This window comes from Ischnura elegans, chromosome 4 (assembly GCF_921293095.1).
Source record: "Ischnura elegans chromosome 4, ioIscEleg1.1, whole genome shotgun sequence".
Lineage (NCBI taxonomy): Eukaryota > Metazoa > Arthropoda > Insecta > Odonata > Coenagrionidae > Ischnura > Ischnura elegans.
The window spans coordinates 1852146-1877243 of NC_060249.1; the positions used below are offsets into that span (position 1 = coordinate 1852146).

At 39.0% G+C, this 25098-nt stretch overlaps 1 protein-coding gene across 5 annotated transcripts in view; it reads left to right on the forward strand.

Moving 5' to 3' along the window:
• Window positions 1–24817, forward strand: part of LOC124156986 (protein Aster-B-like) — a 130356-nt gene extending 105539 nt beyond the window's left edge. For 4 of the 5 annotated variants that reach the window (XM_046531428.1, XM_046531430.1, XM_046531429.1 and 1 more), the window contains 3 exons: window positions 695–872; window positions 4251–4371; window positions 21705–24817. In XM_046531428.1, the coding sequence (XP_046387384.1) occupies window positions 695–872; window positions 4251–4371; window positions 21705–21974 (569 nt within the window). In that variant the 3' untranslated portion in view covers window positions 21975–24817. Of the gene's footprint in view, window positions 1–694; window positions 873–4250; window positions 4372–21704 lie in introns of those variants that run through there. The other variant, XM_046531433.1, reaches the window with a different exon arrangement.
• The last annotated feature ends 281 nt before the right edge of the window (window positions 24818–25098 follow it).

Sequence of the window (25098 nt, forward strand, 5' to 3'; positions counted from 1 at the left end):
TTTCCACTAGCCCCACGCTTAATTAACGATCCAAATTATTTATTATCATTCTGTTAAGGAGACGAGATAAATTACTTCGGTAGGCCGGCTATCTGGACCCAATGACGAGTAATACTTTTGGCCATTGCACAGCAATGGAGTTCCATTAATATATAAACAAAAAAGAAGCTTTGAGGCAAGCAATAATATTAATATGCGTAAAATGATAGAAATTTCGTGTGTACTTCACGCAAGTTCACGTTTTATCACGAGAGCGTTTAAGATTTTTGATTAGGCTACCCTGCGTTGCAATGTTTCCCCGAGGAACGAATTTGCGCTATATCGAAATTGCGCTAATCGAAATTGCGCTATACGAGACATGGTTGTATATATTCCATTGTTTATTACTTGTGTATTTTCGACTTGTATTCCCTTTGATTTTAGGATAAATGATATTGCAAATTCAATTTGTTAAGTGTCCAGTACAAATTATTATTATTTACTTCCTAGCTTTCTTGTAGGATGACACACATTGAGACCAAACTTTGCATCTGTACCTTAAAATAACATTATTTGTCAAAATGTAAAGGTTTTGTGGTATAATATAAAAAATCAGTGTAGGTCTATCTATCAATTGTAGGTGTATCCAATTTACTATCGGTGGCATCGTGTTGTGAATGCTGAATCTGAAGAGGGCATTGTTGTTGCATTGCAGGAAGTGGAGACAGTGGTGGAGGTCATGCTCCCGAGATTCTCAGCTGCGTTGCGCTCCTTGTCCTGGTGTTCCTCCTCCTCCTGAATGCATTGCTCTACTACAAGCTGTGGGCTCTGGAGGAGTGGACCCACCAATCAAATACTCATGCATTCAGTGTGATTGATCTTCACATTCTGAGGTAAAGTGGCAGTCTGTCAAACGTATGTTTTAAATCATAAAATCCCTGTTTTCAGGGGATAAAACATTTTGTGAAATTCATTCCCAATGACACGCATCTCAATTGTCTGCAATAAAATAAATGATAAAGTTCAGGAAATAATCACTGCTCATGTTTAAATTGTCCATTATAATCATAAGAGTTGTGGAAGAATTATATATATGTAACTTTAATCGTATGGTATGCTATTGGCTAGAGAGCTTAACGAATGACTGAGGAGTCGTTGGTTGAAATCCCTATTGAAGCCTAAGAACATCGCCAAATTATAATCCTCAAATTGTGAGGTGGCCCTGGGAAAGGTACTCTGAATGGGTGAAATTCATATGCCTGTTGACTTGTGTGGAGTGAGCTCTGCCCTTGCCTATTCAAACTATCCTTCCCGTTGAGCCACAGTCAACAACAGTCTCTATGTAATCTATCATGTATCTTTCTGTGAGATTTTATTATTTCTTGCAGGAATGATTACTCCATTTCTATTGTGAATGAGTTATGCACTGGAGTAATCAATTGTTTCTTAGTCAGATGGTGGATTTTGAGTTGCAGTCAAGTCTAATAGGTTCCAGTAAGTTAATAATTGCAGCTCTAAATTTTCTGAATGCTTGGTACTGAATGCCTGGAAATGAATGCCTGAATATCACACAATGCTTGGACTTGCACCAAGTTTCTCATAGGGTTTGCTGTTGTGTGTTATAATGTTACCGTGGGAAGCTTCTTTTTCACAGTACAGAATGGAATCGTTGGAATACTTTTATTGCTTTTAAACTTTGGATCTGTTATAAATTTACAATTTCTGTCATTAATTTTCAAGTTAACTGAATCTCAGGGTGTGCTGTCAAGGTGAACATGAATTCTCGAAATAGATGCACTGTCAATAACCTGAAAACTTAAGAAATGTTGGTGAAATCTTCTTGTCTTATCCACTGAGTGAGCTGCTGCATTCACCAACGTTTTAATTGCTGACTCTGTGGTTGTCCTAATGCCCTGAGGATAATGGCAGAGGTAGCCGTGGAAACCTCGCTCAGGAAAACATGAGAAGATTTCACCAGTATCACATGTCAGTAAAGAACAAAATCATACTTAAGAAATATTGGCACAGAAAGCTAAGTAAAAAGAATAATTAGAGAAGTCGGATCAGCTGTATCATGAGAGAGATGAAACAAAAATAAATGGAAAAGCATTTTAAATAGCAAAGTTGTTCAAGCTTGGAAATGATGAAAAATAATTTTTTTACAGATGGTATTCATACCATAATGGATTAAAACTAGGGATGGGTCGAATAGTAGATTTCTCGAATTCGATTATCGAATTCAAATATCAAATCATTGCTCGAATATTCGAATACCTCGAATACTAAATGATGAATGTGAAAATGTTTGACTAGGTCGCCTATGCAGCAGGAAACCCAGGATTTTGGCGAGTAATTGTGATTGCCTTTAAAGGATTCAAACAGGAATTTAGCTGATTAATGGCATATTTTAATTTTATGTAAACAATAGGGTAGTTTCCTTCATTAAAGAAAACGAAAGGCATTGATTGTGATTCGTTACCCACCATTACTGTATTCATAATATACAAATTATTTCGTTTTAGAAATACTGGTTTAGACTAATGGCAATGGTCAATTTTACCTCATTTGAAAAAGGCCAGATTGATGCCTATGCGATGCCACTGCACGTGACATCACAGGGACCTAGTTTCTACACGAGAGGATAGGAGTTTTACATCGTCTGAGGTTACCAATGCATGCATGAGGCGAAGAGATCAGGGAAACATGTCTTAATAATAACACAGTCTATTTCATAAGGTATTAATAATCCTTATTTAAGCCAAGCGCTACCAGCTAGCATGGTACTCGGCTACCTGCTAGCATCCAGCGTCGTAATAGCGCTCAGAGCCTCGCCCTAAGGTCACCTCAATTGCGGCAGCGGGAACCAGAACGACGTCACGCGGAGTTTTTCCCGGCATTCATACTTACCCGTCGCGCTTGAAAATTTTCACTTCTAATTTAATCGCGAAAAATAGATATTGTCTTATCAAATTCTAAAAGCGTTAAATACGTACTTCAGGAGTATTAATATATCGATTTAGGCAATAAAAAAATAATAGGAAACCACCCTATTTGAGCATTACGCCAAAATGCTAAGCCTCCGTCGTATTTCTTCGTCTTCCCGGTATTTATTTTCCTGCGTAAATGCTTAAATAAAGTCAGAAATATGTCGTGTTTGGTCTTATTCTTTTTTAAATTACGTGCACATTACTAATATTTCAATCCAATGAAGGTGTAACAATAATTGCCGAAAGTCATTGTTAGACACCTTTCGGGCTAGTAGATGACTCATGCAGCAGTTGACCTCCAGAAAGGGGAAAATTCGAAGCAGGTAGGTAGAAAAAGGTCAGTGGGTGAGAAAAGGGGGTGGGCGCGAGACACGTTTTTATTTTTCTCGTGTAACTTGATATTTTTTCGAAGCTAAGGTCTTCGTAATACAATCCCTGCGTGAGCTGGGATCTTTTGTTTGATTTCGGAGAAGAGGAAATCGTCAAGAGTGGGTGAGGCGAATGCTGAATGGAGGGGGATAGCAGATCATGGGAAATGCGCCAATGTCACTATCCCATGGCACTGAGTTCCTCCCTAAGGTAGTTTCATCTCCTGGGGAAGATTCAAAATAAGTGCCTGTCGTTATTAGCCACAAAGGACACATGGCAAACACCTCGTCTCATTTTATCAAAAGATGGATGCGGGAAAATGGTCAGTGGGGAGAAAGAGGGAAGGGTGAAATGCGATTCTATTATTTTCCGGTAACTTGATATTTTTTTCAAAGCTGAGGTCTTCGTAATACGATCCCTGCACGAGCCGGGACCTTTTGTTTGATTTCTGAGAAGAGGAAATCGTCGGAGGGGGTGGGGCGAACGCTGAATGGAGGGGGATAGCGGATCGTGGGAAATGCGCCAATGTTGCTATCCCACGGAACTGAGGTTCTCCTGATGGGGGACACCTGGGATTTTCGGATTTTTTTCATCTCATCAATTTCAGTTCCCCACGTCAAACTCTTTTCACCGCTCAAACCCGCGAATTTGATGTATTTCGTCAGCTTGCCTAAAACGGCGCTGCATGCACTAAACAACTAGAGTTCTCATTTTTCCGAGTCAACTACCAACGACGTGCGAGCGACAGTGTATGACATGAAATTCAAAGTATTCGAGGTATTCGAGACGGTACCTTTGGCATAACTATTCGAGATCTCGAATATCGAATACTTTCTAGTATTCGAGGTATTCGAGTATTCGCGGATACTATTCGCACATCCCTAATTAAAACAAAGTCATTTTGTTCCTTTTCAGGCACCCTCCGAAATCTCATGATGAATGGCTGAGATTATTGCAACATCAAGAAGCTTTACACCATGTGGAGTTGGAAAAATGGCAAAGGATATTGCAGGCAGCTATACAGTTACTTCGACAGGTAATTATAATATTTGTACCTCATATGGCAATTTCAATGCATTATGTATGTCACTATAGTATTTAATTTGGTCTGCAATCATTGTGTGTGGTTCAAGCAAAGTAGGAAGGTTACTTGAACTAAGTTAGGGAAGCCAAGTAGAGGGTAGCTATGAGACCTATTCGTGATTTAGAAAAATCGGTGTTAAATAAATTCATGTCAAGTGAGGAATACTGGTGTATCGCCAACAGTTTGCTATGCTACATACTCTTCAGTTCATTTCTTTGTAGTATATCCTTTTCCATTGCTGTCTTTTCTTGTTCCTTAGTAATGGGAAGTGCAAATTTCTTCCTCTTTCATACCATATTCTTCAGAATGGCAAAAGCAGATCGTGAGACAATTGTTGCTCTGAAAACTTCCCACAATAATGATGTAACAATACTCAATCCTACGTGTTACTAGCATTCTCTTTGAGAAAAACAGATGACTCAATAATCGCAAATAATGGTGAATGTACTTGAAGGAGCACTGAGTTTTGAGTGAAAAAAGGAAGATATAGACCTATACATATTACTAGTTAACTGTGTCTATCTTTGGGCTGGGTCTGTTTACCTGAGGTGCCGCAGGATGTGGATGGCTGAGGCATCTCACGCATTTCTTTTGCTGCTGAGCAAGTGAAATCAAGTGCAAGGGTTCAGAATATTATGGAAAAAATTAAGTTTTGAGTCTCTAATACAAATGTGAGTTAACCTATGGATAGGAAAAGCTACCTATTGTGCATTAATTATAACTATGTGCTAAAAACTATGCTGCAATGTGGAACAAGGACTCCAAGGACTTCTTCTGGATTGTAAATGAGATTCTACCTCTAACATGGAATTCATGAAATGGGAAAGTTCAAGAAAATAGTACTGGGTGAATTTCTAGATGAATATCCTAAATCTTTTTGGTCGTATGCGAGAGAGCTTTAGGCATAAATTTATAGGCATCTTCAAGCATAGATTCATTATTTGATAAAGATAGTGAACTGGTCACCAAAAATATTGACAAAGCCAAGACGTAATTCTTCGTTAAAACTTTCCCGGGTGCTCGTCATTATGAATAAAAACTTTTGGGCTATGTCGCCGCGTCAATTCTGGGGTGGCCCCAACATTTCCCGAACGATGCTGGTCGCTTTCTCAAGGGATTCTGAAGAGTTGGGAATTTAAATTTATATACAGTGAAACCTCGATTTTACCCCATTATACATTTTCCCTGATTTTGCACCGTTTTTATCAGGTCCCAAACTATACCGCCTTTAGAAAATGATACTCTATTTTACAATATCCTCAATTTTGCACTTTTTGTAAGTGGTCCATTCCAAAGTGTAAAATAGAGGTTTCACTGTATATGTATGTGTGTCAGATGGTGGGGGAGGGGATCTAGAGGTTGGAGGAGTCGGTTGTTGATTGTTTTTTATCACAATGGGTGGCCAAGTACGGCTAATTTTAATGCCGGTGTCCCTGTTGGAATTGTTCTTTTCTTCTTGGAATATCCAAATACCATATATGTATCCAAAGCCATTGAAATATCTAGCACTCTTTTTTTACGACGTTCTCAAATCTGGGGAATTGAAAAGACAGGTTGACGCATCATTTATAGATTTTAAGAAAGCTTTCGACACAGTACCTCAATTTAAACTTTTATACAAATTACAGTCATGCGGATTAAACGAAACAGAGGTAAACTAGATATGCGACTTTCTGAGTGATTGTAAACAGTAAGTAGTTCTTGACGGAAATAGCTATGATGTAGTTAACCCTTATCCGGGCACCTCAAATTTCTAACGTAACCGGGCAAGCAGGGCCCAATGGACCCTCCTTGTTAATTTTTTCTTTTTGCTCATGTGGGCCAAACTGCTAGAATAAATATCGTTGTTTTTTGTCAAATAGTGCAAATTTATTCAAAATAAATGATTTCAAAATATTTTTTAATGTTCATAAATGAATATATACAGTTAAACCTCACCTTAACGAACTCCCGCTAAACGAAGAACTCCGTTCAACGAACAAATGCTATTGGTCCGGCCAATTGCCTATGTAAACACATTAGTGAAAAACCCCGATGAACGAACTCCTCTTTTACGAAAACTCCTGATCAACGAAATGAAATTTGGGCGCGATCGAGTGAAATTCACCTCCCAATAACCAATTTTTCCGGTTAAATTTTTATTTTCATATGAATAATTTAATATTCGTAGCGTTGGAGGGCAAATCAGAGACTTCCACTGAATAAGCCAATCAGAATCGTCATTATTAACCGTAACCATAGCCTTCCGTCGTGTGTTTCCGCCGACCCCAACTCGCGGCTCGCGGCGAATTGCGAAAAATGTTAATGCTGACTTTCGTAAATAACTCAATGTCCCAATATTTACACGCTCAAAGATATGATATCCAGAGCTATGTACTTCGATCGCATTCTTTTGACGGTTGTTTAAGATACTTTACAGAATTACAATGCGTAAATTCCGAGAAGCATTTTTTTTCACTGGCCGCCATCTTGGATAACTTTAAAATTTAACTAAATTACGGAAGATACAATGTGCGCGCTAGAAGATGAAAGCCAAAATTTGCATCTCTTAATTATCTTTAATATATGACTCAGTAGTTACTCTTGTTTCATTCACATTGTTTATTTCAACATCATCTAAAAAATAGGAGAAACTTTTGCATTTGCCGCAATCTTGGATAAAAATATTCGCACTTAAGACACGAAAGCCAACATTTCCCATTGATCTAGACGTTACTTGAATTGAGTGCTTTATACTAAAGTTCAGTCTCTGTCTGTCGGCGATTGTAGCAATGTCCTAACGTGATGTGAAGCGGTGTTGATTTTCTCCTGAGAAAAAGGTTTGCGACGGCCGTCAATTGTTGCATGAAGAAGACGACACATGCCATGTTTAGACTGGGCCAATGGTGATGCCTCACCCCTGTGGTAGCAGCAAAAATCCATGGGTGACAGCGGGATTAATTCAGCGGTGGTTGGCGGGAGTTGATGCACTCATGGGGAAAGTAGATTTCTTCCTCGATCGCTGCACGGGCCCAAACATAGGACTAACAATAAAAAATGTGCGTGTTATTTTCTTCCCCCCAACTGCAATAGCTAAGTTGCGACCTCTCGACCGAGGGGTCATTTCTGCGGCAAAGCGGCATTACCGTCGGATTTTAGTGGAGTTTTTGGTTTGTCGAATGGATGTAAGGTATCGGCGAAATTGAAGAGGACCATTTTGCAGGTAATGCAAGGGCTTTGCAAAGCTTGGACACGTGTCGCACCTGTCACCATATTTAGTTATTTTGCAAAAACCGGGTTTGCAGTCAACAGCATCATTATCGTGACTTATTTTACTTCAAGAACTCCTGCATGAGGCCTTCCAAGCTGTTTTCTTATCGGGAGTTGTCAATCCGGTTTGCAGTCAACTGCGACCACGCGATGGAGAGTGATGACGAAAGCCGTGAATCCTGGCAGGGTCTCTCAAAAGTCATGAATATTGAAGGGTCGTTTGATGAGTTCACTAGAATAGACTCAAATTTCGTAATCCGCGACGCCAGCGAACTGAGGGTTGCAGAATATAATTTCTCGAAAACTCATTTTTCAAAATCGTGACGTATTTTACTTCGAGAACTCCTGCATAGGGCCTTTCAAGATGTTTTCTTATCGGCAGTTGTCTATCCGGAATGCGATGGAAATGATGCTAGTACAATGAATTATTCACGAAGCCTGCGACCGCAAATATTGCTATGGAGTATTCTGGATTCGACTACTATAAGGAAATGCTGCCACCCACTGAGCTTTAATGGGTCGACGAAAGTCGCACTCGCGCCGTTATGGTAGAGCGATCTTAATTTCATGATGAAGCTATAATTGGCGCTGTTACTTTAACTTTATATTAGTAATGGTCAAATCTATCGAATTCTTAATTTTTCAGTGTAAACTTCGCGAATACATGTACTCTATTTCAAATATTGAGAATAAAGGGATGGCCTCGCACTCACCGCTACGTTGCATACATTTTTGAAAACCGATGAAAAAGCACGCGAAGTGATTGAATAATACGAACTGAGGCTTCCTAAATGTGGTCTATTGCCCGCGATTTGCATTGCAGCTGAAGAAATAAGCACTGTTTTGAAGTATGCGAAGGTAGAATGAAGATAACGCATGCAGACTTGCTTCAATTTCCGAGCCCCTAGAATGATGCAACGTGCGCATCACCTCCGGGGAACGAACTCCCGATCAACGAAACGGCAAAATTTCGGTCCCTTGAGTTTCGTTTAAGAGAGGTTTTACTGTATGTAATAATTTTCATGTTAATTAGTAACAAAAATTTGAAATCTAAATAAATTATGATTCATCCTTCATAAAATTGAAATGGAAATAATTTAAATTTAGAATCAACTAGCATAAGGGATAATTGAATATCATTTACTTATGAAACGAGACACTGTACAACATCAAAACTTATTGTTTGGGGGAAAACACAAAATTTTATCAACAAGTCCAGGATAGGCTACCCCTCAAAGCTTTTTTCACTTTTGATTTACACGTTTACGTCACTATGTTCATTGCACACCGATTGCTCACAGTTGTTACACATTTGTTTTTCTTCATAATGTTTTTTATCATGGGCATATATATTATCTCATTTTTTTTAATACTATAATTTGATGAATGTCTTGGCTCAGAAATTCCTTCATCAAAAAATCCTTAGCCTGTGTTCCAAGGCAAACCCAAGTTGGATCGTCTTTCAATGTGGACATCAACCAGAATATCGGATGCACTTACAATAAATAGTCTTCTTGAATAATGCCTACCAACATTTCAATTTAGATAAGTATTCATCCACACCACATACGCTGCTACTCTACTCACGTCCAAGTCACTCATGAAAAACGCAAAAGGCCAACTATTTGTGCGTCTTTTACTCATGTGCGTCTTTACCAACTGGTCAAGGAAATCGACTTCACCTTTGGTGCAGTTGTAGTGACAGATAATTTCAGAGTGAAGTCCTCTCGGGATTTCCACCGGTTGATTTGATTTATAGGCACCAACGTTTCAATGAACGCCTCGTTCATCGTCCTCAGGGTGAATAATAAATTTTTTACTGATTAAAGAATGTATATAAGTAACTATAAACAAATTGCAACAATTAAGTTACCCCTGATCGGCCGGAAAAATCTGAATTTTTATGAAACGGTGGGGTTCTATGATTTTTAATTTTCTTTAAAATGGGATTCCACGCATTGCTAATTTTGTATCCAGTGTCCCTATTGAAATTATTTTTATTAAGCCTAATTTCAATGGCCTCCTTAGCGAGCCTGTCCCAGAAGTTGTTGGAACGGCAGATTAATTTGGCGCTATCCCATTTAATTTGGTGATCCCTATTAATGCTATGTTCAGCCACAGCAGACTTATCAGGCTGTCCAAGTCTGAAATGCCTCCGATGCCATATATGTCGACAGTATCTACTAAGATCTCGAAAATTCTCAAAAGATACAATATAGAGACAATTCATAAACCTATTAGTAAACTGAGGGACCAATTAGTGAAGGCAAAAGACCCCGTTGGCCTAATGACACCTGGCGTCTACCAGATTTCCTGTGAATGTGGCCAAATCTACGTGGGGGAGACTGGTAGAACGATAGCCACCAGGATTAAGGAGCATCGGAGGCATTTCAGACTTGGACAGCCTGATAAGTCTGCTGTGGCTGAACATAGCATTAATAGGGATCACCAAATTAAATGGGATAGCGCCAAATTAATCTGCCGTTCCAACAACTTCTGGGACAGGCTCGCTAAGGAGGCCATTGAAATTAGGCTTAATAAAAATAATTTCAATAGGGACACTGGATACAAAATTAGCAATGCGTGGAATCCCATTTTAAAGAAAATTAAAAATCATAGAACCCCACCGTTTCATAAAAATTCAGATTTTTCCGGCCGATCAGGGGTAACTTAATTGTTGCAATTTGTTTATAGTTACTTATAAACATTCTTTAATCAGTAAAAAATTTATTATTCACCCTGAGGACGATGAACGAGGCGTTCATTGAAACGTTGGTGCCTATAAATCAAATCAACCGGTGGAAATCCCGAGAGGACTTCACTCAATTAATACGCCGGGAAAGAATCTCATCATAGATAATTTCAGGTTTAGCATTGACGTCTTCCATAATTTCATTATGATGCATGAATCATAGAAGAACTACCGGTCAACTCTTTATCTTGGGCAATGACACAAACATACCATTTTTGGTGAAACCAAACGATGAAGAAACGACTTTACCACTTTTATTGGCTTGAAATTTTCCTGGAATAAATCGTTAATACTTTCCTATAGTTCCAACATAACTGTATGCAAACTTTATATCAGAGAAATATTTGTCACTCGTTTCATTTCTGTTCGTATTTTGGTATGGTTCAGTGAGGTGCTGTACAACTCTTCGATCCAAACCAGGCAATGCTCTTTATGTCAATGCCATTTTCATTGGAACTCTCCTCTTCGATTGGCTGGTAATCCAAATCATCGTCACTAGTTTCTTCAATGTTAAGCAGTTTTTGTGTGCCATCTTGAGACAAAAGCTTTCGTCTAGCCATGATCTAATAATTATAAAAAAATATGTTATTTCATAGAATTTCTCTAAAACTACGGATTACTTCCTTAGTACTCATCTATTAGAACTTACCTGGCTATGTGATGTCTTAGTGAAGGAAACTTGTAAATATTTGCCATCACTCCGATGGCTGTGTTACTTTTACCCAAAGAGAATAGCATATTGAGGCGGTAGTTCAGTATAAAAGCCCATATTTTCGGAATCAGTTATGTGCAACATCTTATATGCCTTCATCTACGTTGCTCAGTAGCACTTTGCTAGCACTCTACTCTTTTGTCATACATGCCGTAGTTTATATGGGAAAGAAGGATGGAGGATGTAGAGGTGAAAGGTGGTGGAAAGATAGGCAAGGAGTGCAGGAGAAGGAGAAAACAGGGAAGGATGGACTGTCAATGCGTTAGGGATTTTTAGGAGAATGATAATGAACAGGAACGTTCAAATTCGAAGCGACATCATCTGCATGCTTGCCGTATGGCAGGATATATGCTTTCCTTTATCACTAATGTCGTTGGATGGACGCTGCAAATAAATTCCGAGGATCAGTGTTTTTTTTTTTTTTTTGAAACAACTGGATCGTTTCAGTGATCATTCTCTAGGGTTTCCCGGTGACTCAACCCAACTGAAGGAAAATTTCTCTTAGCATATGCTCTTGGCGACCGCCACGGTACAATAGCAATAAGCGAAAGAATGAAAAACTGTCCCCATCCTTCATTTATGGATACAGATAATGATGTTTGTTGCGCATTGTTCATTCCTCTCCCATCTCACTCTACTTCACCAGGATTTTCCAACCATAATGCACCGGTGACTCTCCAGTGACCACCCTACTCTATATTCCCTTTTCACCTTCCCCGGTATCTGCCCCCATCTTACAACCCATGCTACCTAGAATAACATTCTGCGTACATAATCTAGTTATTTAATTTACACTAATTACATTTTCCAGCCGTGATAGCTAAAATAAACTTCGTGATTGAAGCTAACACAAACTGGATGTATATGATCGTAAACATCCAAGTGCAGCGTGTTGCATAACTCGTGAACACTCACCTCCTGCCATACGCCACTGAGTTAGGGGGTTATTTAGATGTGTATGTGAAGATTTCCAAATAATACTTGAAAAATTACAACATAATACCTTTTATATTAACCATGTAATGATGTGCAACTGATCGCGTATGTGAAGGGTCCATTGGACCCAGCTTGCCCGGTTACGTTAGGAAAAGTTTAAATTTACCATAAACAAAAAAGAAATATTTATTTTTATTTAAAAATATTTTTTTCTTATTCCATTTGTCCGTATGAACAAAGTCACAGAAGTTCACAGCACTGGGATATTTTGTTTTCATGTTATAACCTGAAATAAAGGCTGTAGGGCCCGTTGGGCCCTCCTTGCCCGGATAAGGGTTAAATTGACATCAGGTGTACCACAAGGAAGCATAATCGACCCCATTTTGTTCATTAAAACAGTAGTTGGGGTGAGTTTGGACACTTTTTTATAAATAATCATTATTCCTGCATCAAAATATTTACTGATAGTCATGAAAATCAAAATTAATTACATATTAATCTTTGGAAACTTTGCGTTCAGAAAAAAATTGATGTAACTTTATTTTTCATCATCATCATCACTGGTCAACAATCCTAGGATTGGTTTGACGCAGCTCTCCACTCAGTTCTCCTATCAGCTAATCTTTTCACACCTACGTATTTCTTCTCTTTCACATCTCTCTTTACTTGTTCCATATACAGTGGAACTTGGTTAGTACGTTCCTCCTTAGTACGTTTTCCTCCTTAGTACGACGATTTCTCTCGGTCCCGGTACCATCGGAACAAAATACAGGCAAAAGTATTTGGTTAGCACGTTTGAAAAAATTGTGCTTTCCTGGTTAGTACGCTCAATTGCTAGCCGTGACGCAACTCGCAATTCGTTCTCCAGTATCTTCTTAAGGGTCGTAAAGCTCCGAATTCATGATTTAATTTATTATTACTAGCCATTAAAATTCTTGCATTCATTCCACATATCTTTCTTCGACCGTGATTTATCCAAATGCATTTCTCAATTCGTATGACACGATGAATATGGCCATTTATCAAGAATGTCTGACTATGCAAAACTGCAGCCAATGAGAAGCCCCAATTTTCCCCACCCCGAGCTCCTCAGCTTCTGTTGCCTCTGGAGTGCCCACTGCGCACAAATTTCACGAGTGGGTAATAGGGTAGTTTCCTTCATCAAAGAAACCGAAAGGCATTGATTGCGATTTGTTACCCACCATTACTGTATTCATAATATACAAATTATTTCGTTTTAGAAATACGGGTTTACACGAATGGCAATGGTCCATTTTTATCCTCATTTGAAAAGGGCCAATTTGGCGCCCATGCGATTCCACTCCACGTGACGTCACAGGGACCTAGTTTCTATAGGAGAAGATTGGAGTTATACATCGTCTGAGATTACCAATACATGCATGAGGCGCTGAGCTCAGGGAAACATGTCTTAATAATCACCTATTAAAACTGGCTAAGGTCGGAAAGTTTTCTTCGTTTAATAAGGTATTAATAAACCTTTTTTAAGCCAAGCGCTACCAGCCAACAAGGCACTCAGCTACCCTCTAGCAGCCTGCGTCGTATCAGCGCTCAGAGCCTCGATCAAGGTCACCTCACAAGACGGGAGGGGGAACCAGAAATACGTCACACGGAGAGATTTCCTTACCCGTCGCGTTTTCGCGCGCTTGAAAATTTTCACTTTTCATTTAATCGCGAAAAATAGATATCGTCATTTAAAAATCTAAAAGCGTGAAATACGTACTCCAGGAGTAATAATCTTCCGATATAGGCAATAAAGAAATAATAGGAAACCACCCTATTGTTGCTATTGCACGAGTTATCATGATGAAGAAATGAGTGTTATCCAATTCCCACTTTATCTAAAGCAGTACTGCTCGACGTCAATGCTACGGAGTAAGTGTGTATTTGACTACTGCTGCGGGAGCAGACGATGCTCTGGATCTCCACGCGAAGCTTAGCTTAAAAACACTTGATCTTGGCATGAAAGCAGACGACATTAAACAAATTTTAAAAGTAAATTTCAACTGTATAATATAAAATCTTCTTGTAATTACGTCATAATCTAATAATCTTGCGTATTATTATTCGATATATCGATCGCTATAACAATCGATATGGCTTTTTTCCAGAAGCGAATGTGTACGGCAGTTGCCGTAATTTAAGGTTAATATAATTTTGTCCAATTCTTATGATGTTTAAAAACAACCCGTTGACATACTCAGGGTTGTTGTTATATTCTCCGAGTATGCTGTGACAAAAAAGAAATGACTTAGTACATATTGGATAAATCACGGGAGAAAGACGCCATTTTCATGTAATTGTCTTCGGGAAGTCTATGAAACATTGTGATTTTTTATTCACATGGTATTGTTTTTCAATGTAGCGCCCATTTTCTTTATTTTAAAGGTGAAAAGAGTTCAGGAAGGCGATCCTACGAGAACTACCGATATTAATTGTAATTACGACGACTTTTCCACAGATTGCAATTACCCCGACTGCTATTTTTTACTTTCCCCGTTAGCACGTTTTCCTGGTTAGTACGTTCATTTTTTGTGGTCCCTTCAGAAACGTACTAAACAAGTTCCACTGTATTTTGTTCGAGGTCTTACTTTTCCATTCTTGCCTTCCACTTGTCCTTCGACGATTGTCTTCATCAGGCCATCATGTCTCAAGATGTGGCCTATAAGGTTGTTCCGTCTTCTTATTAAGGTTTTCATGAGGCTTCTCTTCTCTCCTACCCTTCTTAGGAGTTCCTCGTTACTAACTCGGTCGATCCATTTGATTTTCATCATTCTTCTGTAGCACCACATTTCAAAGGCCTCTATCCTTGCTTTCTCCGCTGCGGTCATTGTCCATGCCTCACTTCCGTATAGGAGCATACTCCAGATGTAGGTTCTTATAAATTGTTTCTTTACTTCTACATTTTAGTTTCCCGCTGTAAGCAGGTCTCTCTTTTGGTGGAATGCTCTCTTTGCCTGGGCTATTCTGCTGATAATTTCTTTCTTGCTTCTCCTGTCACTAGTTATCTTGCTTCCCAAATAAATATTACGAGTGTTGTATTGGTGGTTATGGCCTAGTTATACTTATTTTTAGATTTAAATTCTGGAGATAAAATGATGAAATGAAATGTATTATTTATTAATATACCCAACAAATTGAAGTAATGGTTAAATTTTTACTACAGGCGGTCCCCGACTTTCGTACACAATGCGTTCCCGAAAACTTGTACGAAAGTCGAATGTACGAAAGTCGAACCATTGACTTCCATACTAATTAGGGGTTACGTTCCAAAAGAGCGGAATATACGTACTAAAACCTTTTTTTTCACGGTATTCATTTCAATTGACTTAATTTTAATAATATGTTAATAAAACTCCTCAAATCATCTGATTTCTTTCGAAAATACGCAGAAAATGCAAATAAAAGTTCAAAAAACAAGAACTCCGTTGGCTATCGAGTGAAACTTCCTCTTGGCGTTTAAGTTGACATTCCACTTATTACGTCCACTATAAATAAAAGGACATATCAAGAAGCATAACAAAATGTATTTGTTGAACCCGCACTCTGGATACCTTTTAACTTTTACACCAAAATTCGATATTTGGCAGGTGACATTCGTGATCGCGTATATTCCGCATGTTATTCAAAAAAGACAAAAGACAAACGGAATTCGGGTGATATTTCGTGCAATATCGTTGCTGAAGGTTTACATGAATGAAACAGCACTCAAACGAAAAAACACAATTAGAAAGAAGGTCTTACTAGTTTTATTGAAAGCTATTCGATGATGTCTAGTCAACTTCTTTTGAAAATATCTTCAATTAAGGCTTTCTCCTTCTCTTTATAAAGGAGCCTATAGCAGGCAGTCTCTCTCCCAAATAAATCACCTAGATTAGAGTCAATTACCAACAGTTCCCTTCATTATATACGTTCGTATTGTTCGCATATACTGGCATTTGAAACAATTGAATGTTGGGATGCGCAATAAACATCGCGGGAATTTTAAAAAAATTGCAGACCAACGTCCGAAAGTCCGAATTTAGCGTACGAAAGTCGAGTAAAAGGTGTCAATTTTGAACGTACGAAAGTGCGAATTGTACGAAAGTCGAGTGTACGAAAGTCGAGGACCGCCTGTATTATAATGTCTAAATTAGGCAGGCCAAGGTGTAAGATTTGAAAAGAGATGTTGATGAAAATGGGAATGCATACAGATGATATATAACCAAATCAGCTTGGGGTCACATTTTTATTTATGTACTTTAAAAAACATACAACAAAATAATCTCTTCATTTATTTTTCACAATTCTAACCAAAGATCTAATTTTTTATTTAATAATTTCTAATCTTTTACCATTGATGCAACTTTGACACTTTTAGGAACTTTGACACTCGTTGAAATGTGAATGTAAAACATCTTTACAATGCCATTAATGAGTAAATGTATTATTCAGCATCATCAATATTAGATAACCACTAAAAACAAAGCAGCCCCTTCACAAGTCCCTCAGCAGAGCCAGCTGACGAACAATTTGCATTCTGTGTGCTATACACTCATCCTCAACCTCGGGAAACCTGGAATAAATCTCCTTGACTGTGGTTTTCTTCTGAAGGAAATGCACTTGGATTCTGTCATTAGAACAAACTTCTATAACTTTTCCCACAAGGAATTTGTCCCGATTGTCAGTCTGAGACTTTATCAAAAGGAATGAATTTTCAGGAGGAGAGCTGGGTATTACAAAATGACTTTCATGAGAAGTATCATTATTTTGCGAGGCCAAAAAGAAGTCTCACCCGCAGATGGATTTATCCTCGAAGAAACGTCTCCCATTCCTTCAACAAATAACCATGCACGCATTCAGCACTCACACTTTTCCCTGGCTGAACATCAAGCCTTTTCCCCCTTGATTTTTTCTCAACACGTGTTTCTACGCGGGATGATGCTAGCCGTTGCAAAAATGCATCTGACAATGCATTGCCGTAATCAGCCGAATTTTCCTCTGGATTTAAACAAGGGCCTTTGTTAATAACTTGACTTCTGTTGAATGGGAAAATTCCTGCTGCTGTACACCCTGCACAAACATTGCCAGACAAGGAAGGTCCATTTGACTCAAAGGCAGATTTCAATTATCTCGGAAACTCACTTTTCGGAAGGACTCCACTATTTTTACGCTTCCACCCATCAATACATTTGCGCCAAATGATCTTAAGTGGCCTAAAAATAGCAAGGTCGAGAGGCTGGCATAAATGGATTGCATTAGGAGGGAGCATTACAAAATTCATTCCCATCATTTTGCATTGCCTCATTACTTCTAACGAGAGGTCACAGGAAAGATTGTCTCCTATCAAAACTTGCCTTTGCTTTTTTTTGAAAAATGGCACGCACGTTGTAGTAAACCAGTCTTCGAAGGATGCAATGTCAAACCATCTGCTGCTATTTCGGTTAAATCTTGCTCCCTCAATGCCACCATCTACCCACGTGGGATATAAGTGTACAGCTTTATACCCTGTGTACGGTGGAAGCAATTCTCCGCTTGCTGATGCTGCAATCATTACAGAAACTCTTGTTTTGCTGGTGTCCTTGATGACTTTTGTGTGTTTCTCTCCCATCTTAACAATCACATGAGATTTTCCAGGATCATCCCTAAAATTTGTTTCGTTTTAATTAATGATGTTTTCTGGTGGAACACGGTCCAAAACCACTTCCAAATTTTGAAACTACCGTATAAGCGTGTGTAGGAGGCGCACACGTGTAAGAGGCGCACCCCTATTTTGAGCATCGAAGCTATAAAGAAAAATAATTTTGCGGCAGTTTTTTATCCTATCGTGCGGTGTTGCAGACGTATGCCTGGTATTTCGACAGTTATCGAAATTTCCTCATTAAATACTAATTGAAAGAGGAAATGTTGATAACTGCGGCGGTAATAGCAGCATAAGAGGGAGTAGAAAGAGTTCCGATCCTCTCTTCGCATACGCCATCGCTCTACGTTGCTTGTCCTACTCACGAACAATTTTGTTTAAATGCTCTCGCAGGAGTATTGCAATAGAATTGCAGCCTGGGAAAATTTTAAGGCAAAACACGACAGGCATATAGCATGAACCTTCCCAAGAGATTGGACAACAATCGGGGCAATCTCAGCGGCGTAGGATAATGACCACGTCATAGATTTAAGGCCCCTTGCAAACACAACGATTTTGGACGGCCGGTAAAATATCGGCCGTCCACATTCCAACAGTGAACAATGGGAGAGAATTGGAGTTTGCACACGTACCGAACACGCGACGGCACCGGCAAAATGCCGGTTAGCTGCCGGTCATTGTCACTGTGGATCGCCAGCACCGGCTCAAAAACATAGCAACTTATCCATGGTTAAATAAAAACACAGTACTATTCCACAACCATATATTTTTGCAGTCTACTAGTTTCAACGTTACAACGTCATTATCAAGGCTAACTGCACCGTCCGTCTACCGGCCGTCCAAAATCGGTGTGTGTGCAAGGGGCCTAACGGAACTACACTCGGCCCTCCATCAGCCAATGCCTCTGCCGTTTTTTTCCTTTCCGAGACCCCACAGGAAAATAGGAAAATATCAAGTTACAGGGGAACAGTGGAAACGTGTTTCATCCCTACCCCATCTCACCAACTGACCTTTTTTGCTCTACCAGGTTCAATTGCCCGAGTTTCTGGAGGTCTAATAGGTGAGTCACCTTCTGAGCTTGAAGATATCTTGATATCTTTCAGCAATTGTATGACACACATGAGGTTCTAAAAAGAATTAGACCTAACGCGACGTATATCTGACAGCATTTAAGTTTTTTGAGCTCTAATTGATTGAAACAAAGATTTATAGCTAAAACAAGGCTACTAATATTCAACATAGTCCAAACAGCACAATTTCGGAAGAAACAAGCGTAGCATAAGCGCATTCAAACAAGACGAGACGGACTAGAAACTTCAGGCAACGCAAACTATGTATATCACATTGCTGCGCCTTCCCCCCTTCGCTTTAAAGGCAACGACGTCACATGCAGGATCGGACGTGTTCTTCCCTTGCTCCTTCACTCATAGCAGCTCATAGCCTTGTAACTTGAAATACGGAGGGGAGGGAGCGCGCTCCTTCCCCTCCGAAAGATGTTGGCTATTAACCAGGTATGTCCTTCAAAACTACGCGTTTCTATACGTATGACAAGCGATTATTATATGCAGTATAAATGCCGCGGGATGCCCACTCGTGGCAGTAAATTTAGCCCGCGCTCCGGAGCGAATCACCCAGCGCGATCTTTTCAATGTTCACCTCTGGGGTACCAACGTGACGGCGCGATGCTTACAAGAAATTCAAACAGGAGCATTTTAAAAATACGTCACTAAGGGAGAAACTCCCCTGCCGGCCGCTTGTTTTTGACCTAGGATTACAGATGACTCATACTGAAAACCAAGGCCACTCAGTTCCCCTTAGACTTGCGACCAGTGAAGGGGAGGGGGGAAGATAAGAAGTTTGTGTAAGAGGCACCCTCATTTTCGGCTGCAATTTATGGGAAAAAAGGTGCGCCTCTTACACGCGCTTATGCGGTATTTTAGAAGCACTTCTCTAGTCACTGATGCTCGGACCCTTTATATGTTTTCATGCAAACGCACTGCAAGTTCTCTCAGTCTCGCCTTGAAACCCCACACCCATTCCATTTGCAGGCAGTTATCTTTTAAACTTTTTCCATGCTGTCCCATCCTATTTAAATACTCCTTTACCACTAACTGAAGGTCAATGGGATGTGTACGAATCCCTTACTCTGCGCATCCCTTGGTTTAGCCTTTGGTTGATAGCATCATTTGTGCCCCAGAATTTTTCGGGTGATTTCCCTTGAGTCTATCATGGACTGTTGACTTTGAGACTCAAAATTCTTTGCACGCAGTGCGTAGTATCATACGTCCACATTTCACAGCCTCAATAGTCTTTTCAAGTTGCCGCTCATCTTGCATGCGCAAGTGCCGGCCTCAAATCACCCTTACGTAGTTTCTCACCATTTTGCCTGCGAGCTACATGAAATCGAATAATGCATTCTAGTAAATAGAATATTCATAATAGTCAAATGAAATTTTTTGTATGTTATGTGAAGTTATGCAGCTTAAAAGGTAATTAATCGCGTGAAAATCAGAATCACTTACCAAACAGCAAAGTAGTTCTTTTTTGGTGATACGAAGTTACACCAAACTGTTGCGATGCAAACTAATCGGTTTTGAATATGGCAAAGAGCCACAGATTCTCTGCTTTTGTACGCAATATGCTATGTTGTATCAATCTTAGTCTGGAAGACATGATATCATTGTATAGCAATGTGAGTTTTGGGAGAAAACACAATGTAAGTAGAAGCTGGTGCGATCGTCATAACTCGCCCCAATTTACGCTACATGGCCTCTGCTCCTGATTAGCGGTAAAATACGTTTATTTGCCAATGGCGCTGTCATCTATCGTGAAATCAGTGATTACTCTGACTATGAAATTCTATCATCGGATTTAAACAACGTTCATTTGTGGAGCCAAGAGCAGGGGCTCGAACTTAATCTGAGCAAATGCACGGCCCTACATTTTTGCAGAGTTTGCCCAACTATAACCATGTTTGTGGTGTGGATGGTATTAACATAAAGGTAACAGACAAAGTGAAGTACCTATGAGTTACAACAACCTCTACTCTCTTGTGGGGAACACACATAAGGAATATTTTCAGCGTAGCCCTGAAGGAATTGGGATTCGTCGAGCGTATTGTGGGAAGATTTTTTGGATGAGAAATTAAAAGAAAGGTGCTATTTTGCTCTTGTCCAACTGCACCTTGAATATGCAGCGAGCGTATGGGATCCGGTGCAGAAAGACATAATCCGCGAACTGAATAAAATACTTAGGAAGGCTGCGCATTTCGTCAAAAACTGCTACGGGTGTACAGACAGCGTTACCCAGATGTTAAGCAAATTAGGCTGGGAGCCGCTGGAGACTCATGGGCTGCACGCTAGGCTTAGATTGCTTGACCAATTGAGAATATATATCTTTAAGAGCGACACAAAGAACATAATGTTAGAGCCCCACTATCTTTCCAGGTCCTACAGAAGCGATAAATTAAGAGATATGTGTTGCCAAACAAATGGATATGGGAATTCGTTTTTCTCCCGAACCATAAAGAACTATAATAAGTGCTAATCATAATTTTGCATTTCCTTTTTATGTGTAATCGGCTGGTGATGTAACACCCTCTGCCACATGCCTTTTTATGCGGGGTAATATGTAGATGAAATGGGGATTGTTCAAGGTCAGTTGAATGGCAATGTTTCTTTTGCTTTTTTTGGATATTATGCAAAATATTTTACACATAACAAAGTAGGTATCAAGACCTGTACTCTTGACCATTCTTGATATTATGCAAGCCTCAGGTGCTCTACTCAGAGCACCTGGCCTGCAACCGGAAGGTTCTGGGTTCGAGTCCCAGTCAGGCAGCAGTTTTACCATACTCTGTTTGAAAGTGCAACAGTATTACTATTTAGAAAAATTTAACCTGACAGTCCCAAAAACTGATTCACAATAATGGTGGTTCTAAGAGGTCCTGGGTTGATTATTTTCTTGCATGTGCTGAAAAACCATTTCTTTCATTTCAGACAGAAGAGTCCTTGGCAGACCTACTTCGCAACATTCATCCAGTCATAAATCAAAGAATCCTCGCTGCAACAGAGCTCAAACCACTGCACTCGCCTCCAAAGGGCGGAGGAGGAGATGAGGGCAAGACTACAGACAAGGGGGGGCAGGAGTGGGAACTGCGCAAGACAAACCAGCAAGTGCCCATGTCCCTGAAAGATGAGTCTCAGAGGGAGGTCTTTTACTCGATTCCAGAAAGCGAAGTGAGCGGGGGAAAAAATGATGAGCTGTGATGTGATAACAAAATGAGAGGGATGGTTGCTCACTCTCTTGGGTCAATCTGAGACGCATTGATTGGTGGTGGCCATTGAGTTGTCACATGCTTAACATATTGTCTGCCATTGGGATCTCCTCTCCTTGGAAACAAAGAAAAGACGTCCTCTCGGAAGTCTCCTGAAATATGCTTGCCTTATTAAAGTAAATAGTCTTCAAAATGAAAATTATTTTGACAGGTTTTGCTTGTGCACTACTAGTCTAAGCAAATACCTAAACGTCTGGTGATCCCAGACCATGAGGAACCACTCTTAAAAATTGAAACTATGACCTGTTGTCACTGTAGATATTGTATTTATGAGGATGGTGAGAAATGTTGAATGCTTTGTAGTGTACATAAACTAGATACATTGCATATTTTATGAGCCATTCCGTATCCTGTCTTATCTCTGTTATTTAAGATACACTAGTCACTTCCAAAAAAGCATTTCTTCTTTAAGTTATTTCTTAAAATAGCATAACTGCGTACATAATTTTTATTAGTTTTTTTTAGAGTGAGAGTAGAGAGGAACTAGTCAAACTCCAAATCTTCATATGGACATCAATGTGATGTTAATTATTTTCTGGATCTCATTTTCTAGTTCTAGTGATCTTTCTCTCCTTTCGTTGGCTGTCTTTATTTAATTTTTCATTTCAGTTTATTAAGGCTATATCTTTTTGTTGTAATATTGACAGAGCAATTGAGTATGGTGATTATTATTTACTAAGCCAGAAGTATTACAGAGTTGAGAGTGACGCTTTTTCTTGGGATTAATCTGATGATTATGGTGGTGCGATCATTTTTTCTCATTGTTTTTCCACTGTGCACACCAAATTTTATTTTTTTATGCGGATTTAAGTTTTTAATGGTGTTAATGAAGATCAGTTTTGCAAGGCTACACTATGCACAGATTCCTAAGTAAACGTCTTCCCCTAGCATTTAGATAGATTTAAGTCCCAAATCTAGCCCGACTATGTTTCATGTCTGCTGTACATACTGAATTACATGGTTGCCAAAGACCTCACTTTATTTTGCGTGGTAGTATATATAAATTTATATATTTATAAATATGTTGAAGATGTTTTTCTTTGAACTGCCTCTTTGTGCAGTTGTCAGAGAGTGTTTTTCCCTGGCATCTGTCCTGTTCCAAAGACTAAATTTATCTTAGTTTGAAACGACAGGAGTGTGTTATTTTTATGGAATGTATGCCTTAAGACTGGAAATTGTAAAAAGAACCTGTACAAAAACGTGTGAATGAAGTGCTGTACATAAATAAATAGAAAAATGTTCTCTCTTCCATTGTTTTCTGTGTGGGAAATTGCAATAAGATTGAGATTTGTGCAAGGTCTGCTAGAGTTGTTTGAGCACAGAAGAAATTCAAATCAGAAGAATGTGGTACTTACTTGCAGTTAAGAATTCACCCATTCTCATTGTCTTTAACTGTTCCACTGTACGTTACAATGAACTGGGCAGTACATATTTTCTTAACATTTTTTCGAAAAGAATGATGAAATGACCTCATGCAAGGAAGAGCGTTACTGTTCGTGTATGTTTTTTCTTTAAGTTTAATTGGAGTACAGTACTTCATCAACTTTGCTATTTCAATAATACTGCTTTTTGTCAATCATCACTGAAAGTTTACCTCTCAAAATTCTTTTGAATTTTGTGGACCTTATCAACAAATTGGCATTTTTCAGCTGGCGGAAGAAACATTTTCTCTACGTTTCCTTTGTCATCTTTTCATCTGGTGTCTATGATGCGGGAGTTGTCCTTCACTTCTTAATTAATTGTACACTTATTATTTGTAAGTCCATGTACTTTGGGTCAAAAACTTTTTCCAAAAAATAGAGGGGCACCCCTTTGTCGATAATTGAGTTTTCCTTTTGGTGCACGTTTGGTTTCAAGGCCACGCTCATGAAGATCAAAATTCAAAGACCATAGCATTGAATGCTCTTAGCTGAGATCCATGATGTCTATTGCTAAATGGAAAAGCTAGGTAAAAGTATCATTTTCTATGAGATATCTTTTGTGAAATGCAGTCAACCATGGTTGATGGAAAAGCACACCCTTTGTTCTCTTTTCTCTGACAACAGACGGTACTTCCAGATTGCATTCTAACTTTGCAGTGTGGTGGAAAATGGGATTTTTGGTGATGAATGCTGTTACTAATACTCTCTATAGATGATAACTAAAAAAATTATGGCCCATTGGATGCATGAGTGAGGACATTGTGAGTTCAAATTTACTATTCTATTGCGATGCAAAGTTTGAGTTGGATTTTGTAGTGAAACTGGATTCCTTCTCAGGAGAGTGATAAGCAAACTATTAAGTATACTTTTTGTAATGTGAAATTGCCACGTAAACAAACAAATTATGAAAAAACCATAGTGGGGAGTTCAATAGGAGAGACCATTCTGGTAGCAACAGAATTGCTTCCTCTCGTCTAAGTTTTGGTTAGTTGATTAAGCAGTTCAAATGAGCTCATCTCATAGAATTCAAGGGTGTGACTGTGTTAAATCGTTGTCATGGGAGCAAGACCAAATAACAGTAAGCAACAAGAGAAGAAGAAAGAACATTCAATGAAGGCATCTGGTGTGCCACTCTATTTGACGGGCATACTTTTTTGACCCATGGCACATTTTGTGAGAATATCATTTTATAGTTTGTTTAGAAGAATATTACAGCCACTTGTAGGCTTTTCTGAAGCACTTAACTGTTTTTACTGAGCTGTGTGTGATATCTAAGTAATTACAACTGGTGATTGTTAACTAACTGTTTACGTAGATCCATTGTTTTCCTTTACTGATGATATGGAAAATTGGTGCGAATTGAAAAATGTTATTTACCCCGACTCATAAATTGTGAGGCTAGGTATTTTATCATTGAATCATTCCTTGCTAGAAATTATTCAGCATTTTTGGTTTAAACACATTTTGACAATCACTCTTATTTTGTAACTGTTGAAATTGAACTTAATTGTAATTTTAATGGTGTTAATAAAATACATGAAAAAAAGTTAAGTATTTTAATCAGGGAATATTTTTTCCTAAAAAAATGTAGAAACGTTGTGGCTTTCATGAGTCTTTTCCAAAAAATTGTGAGTC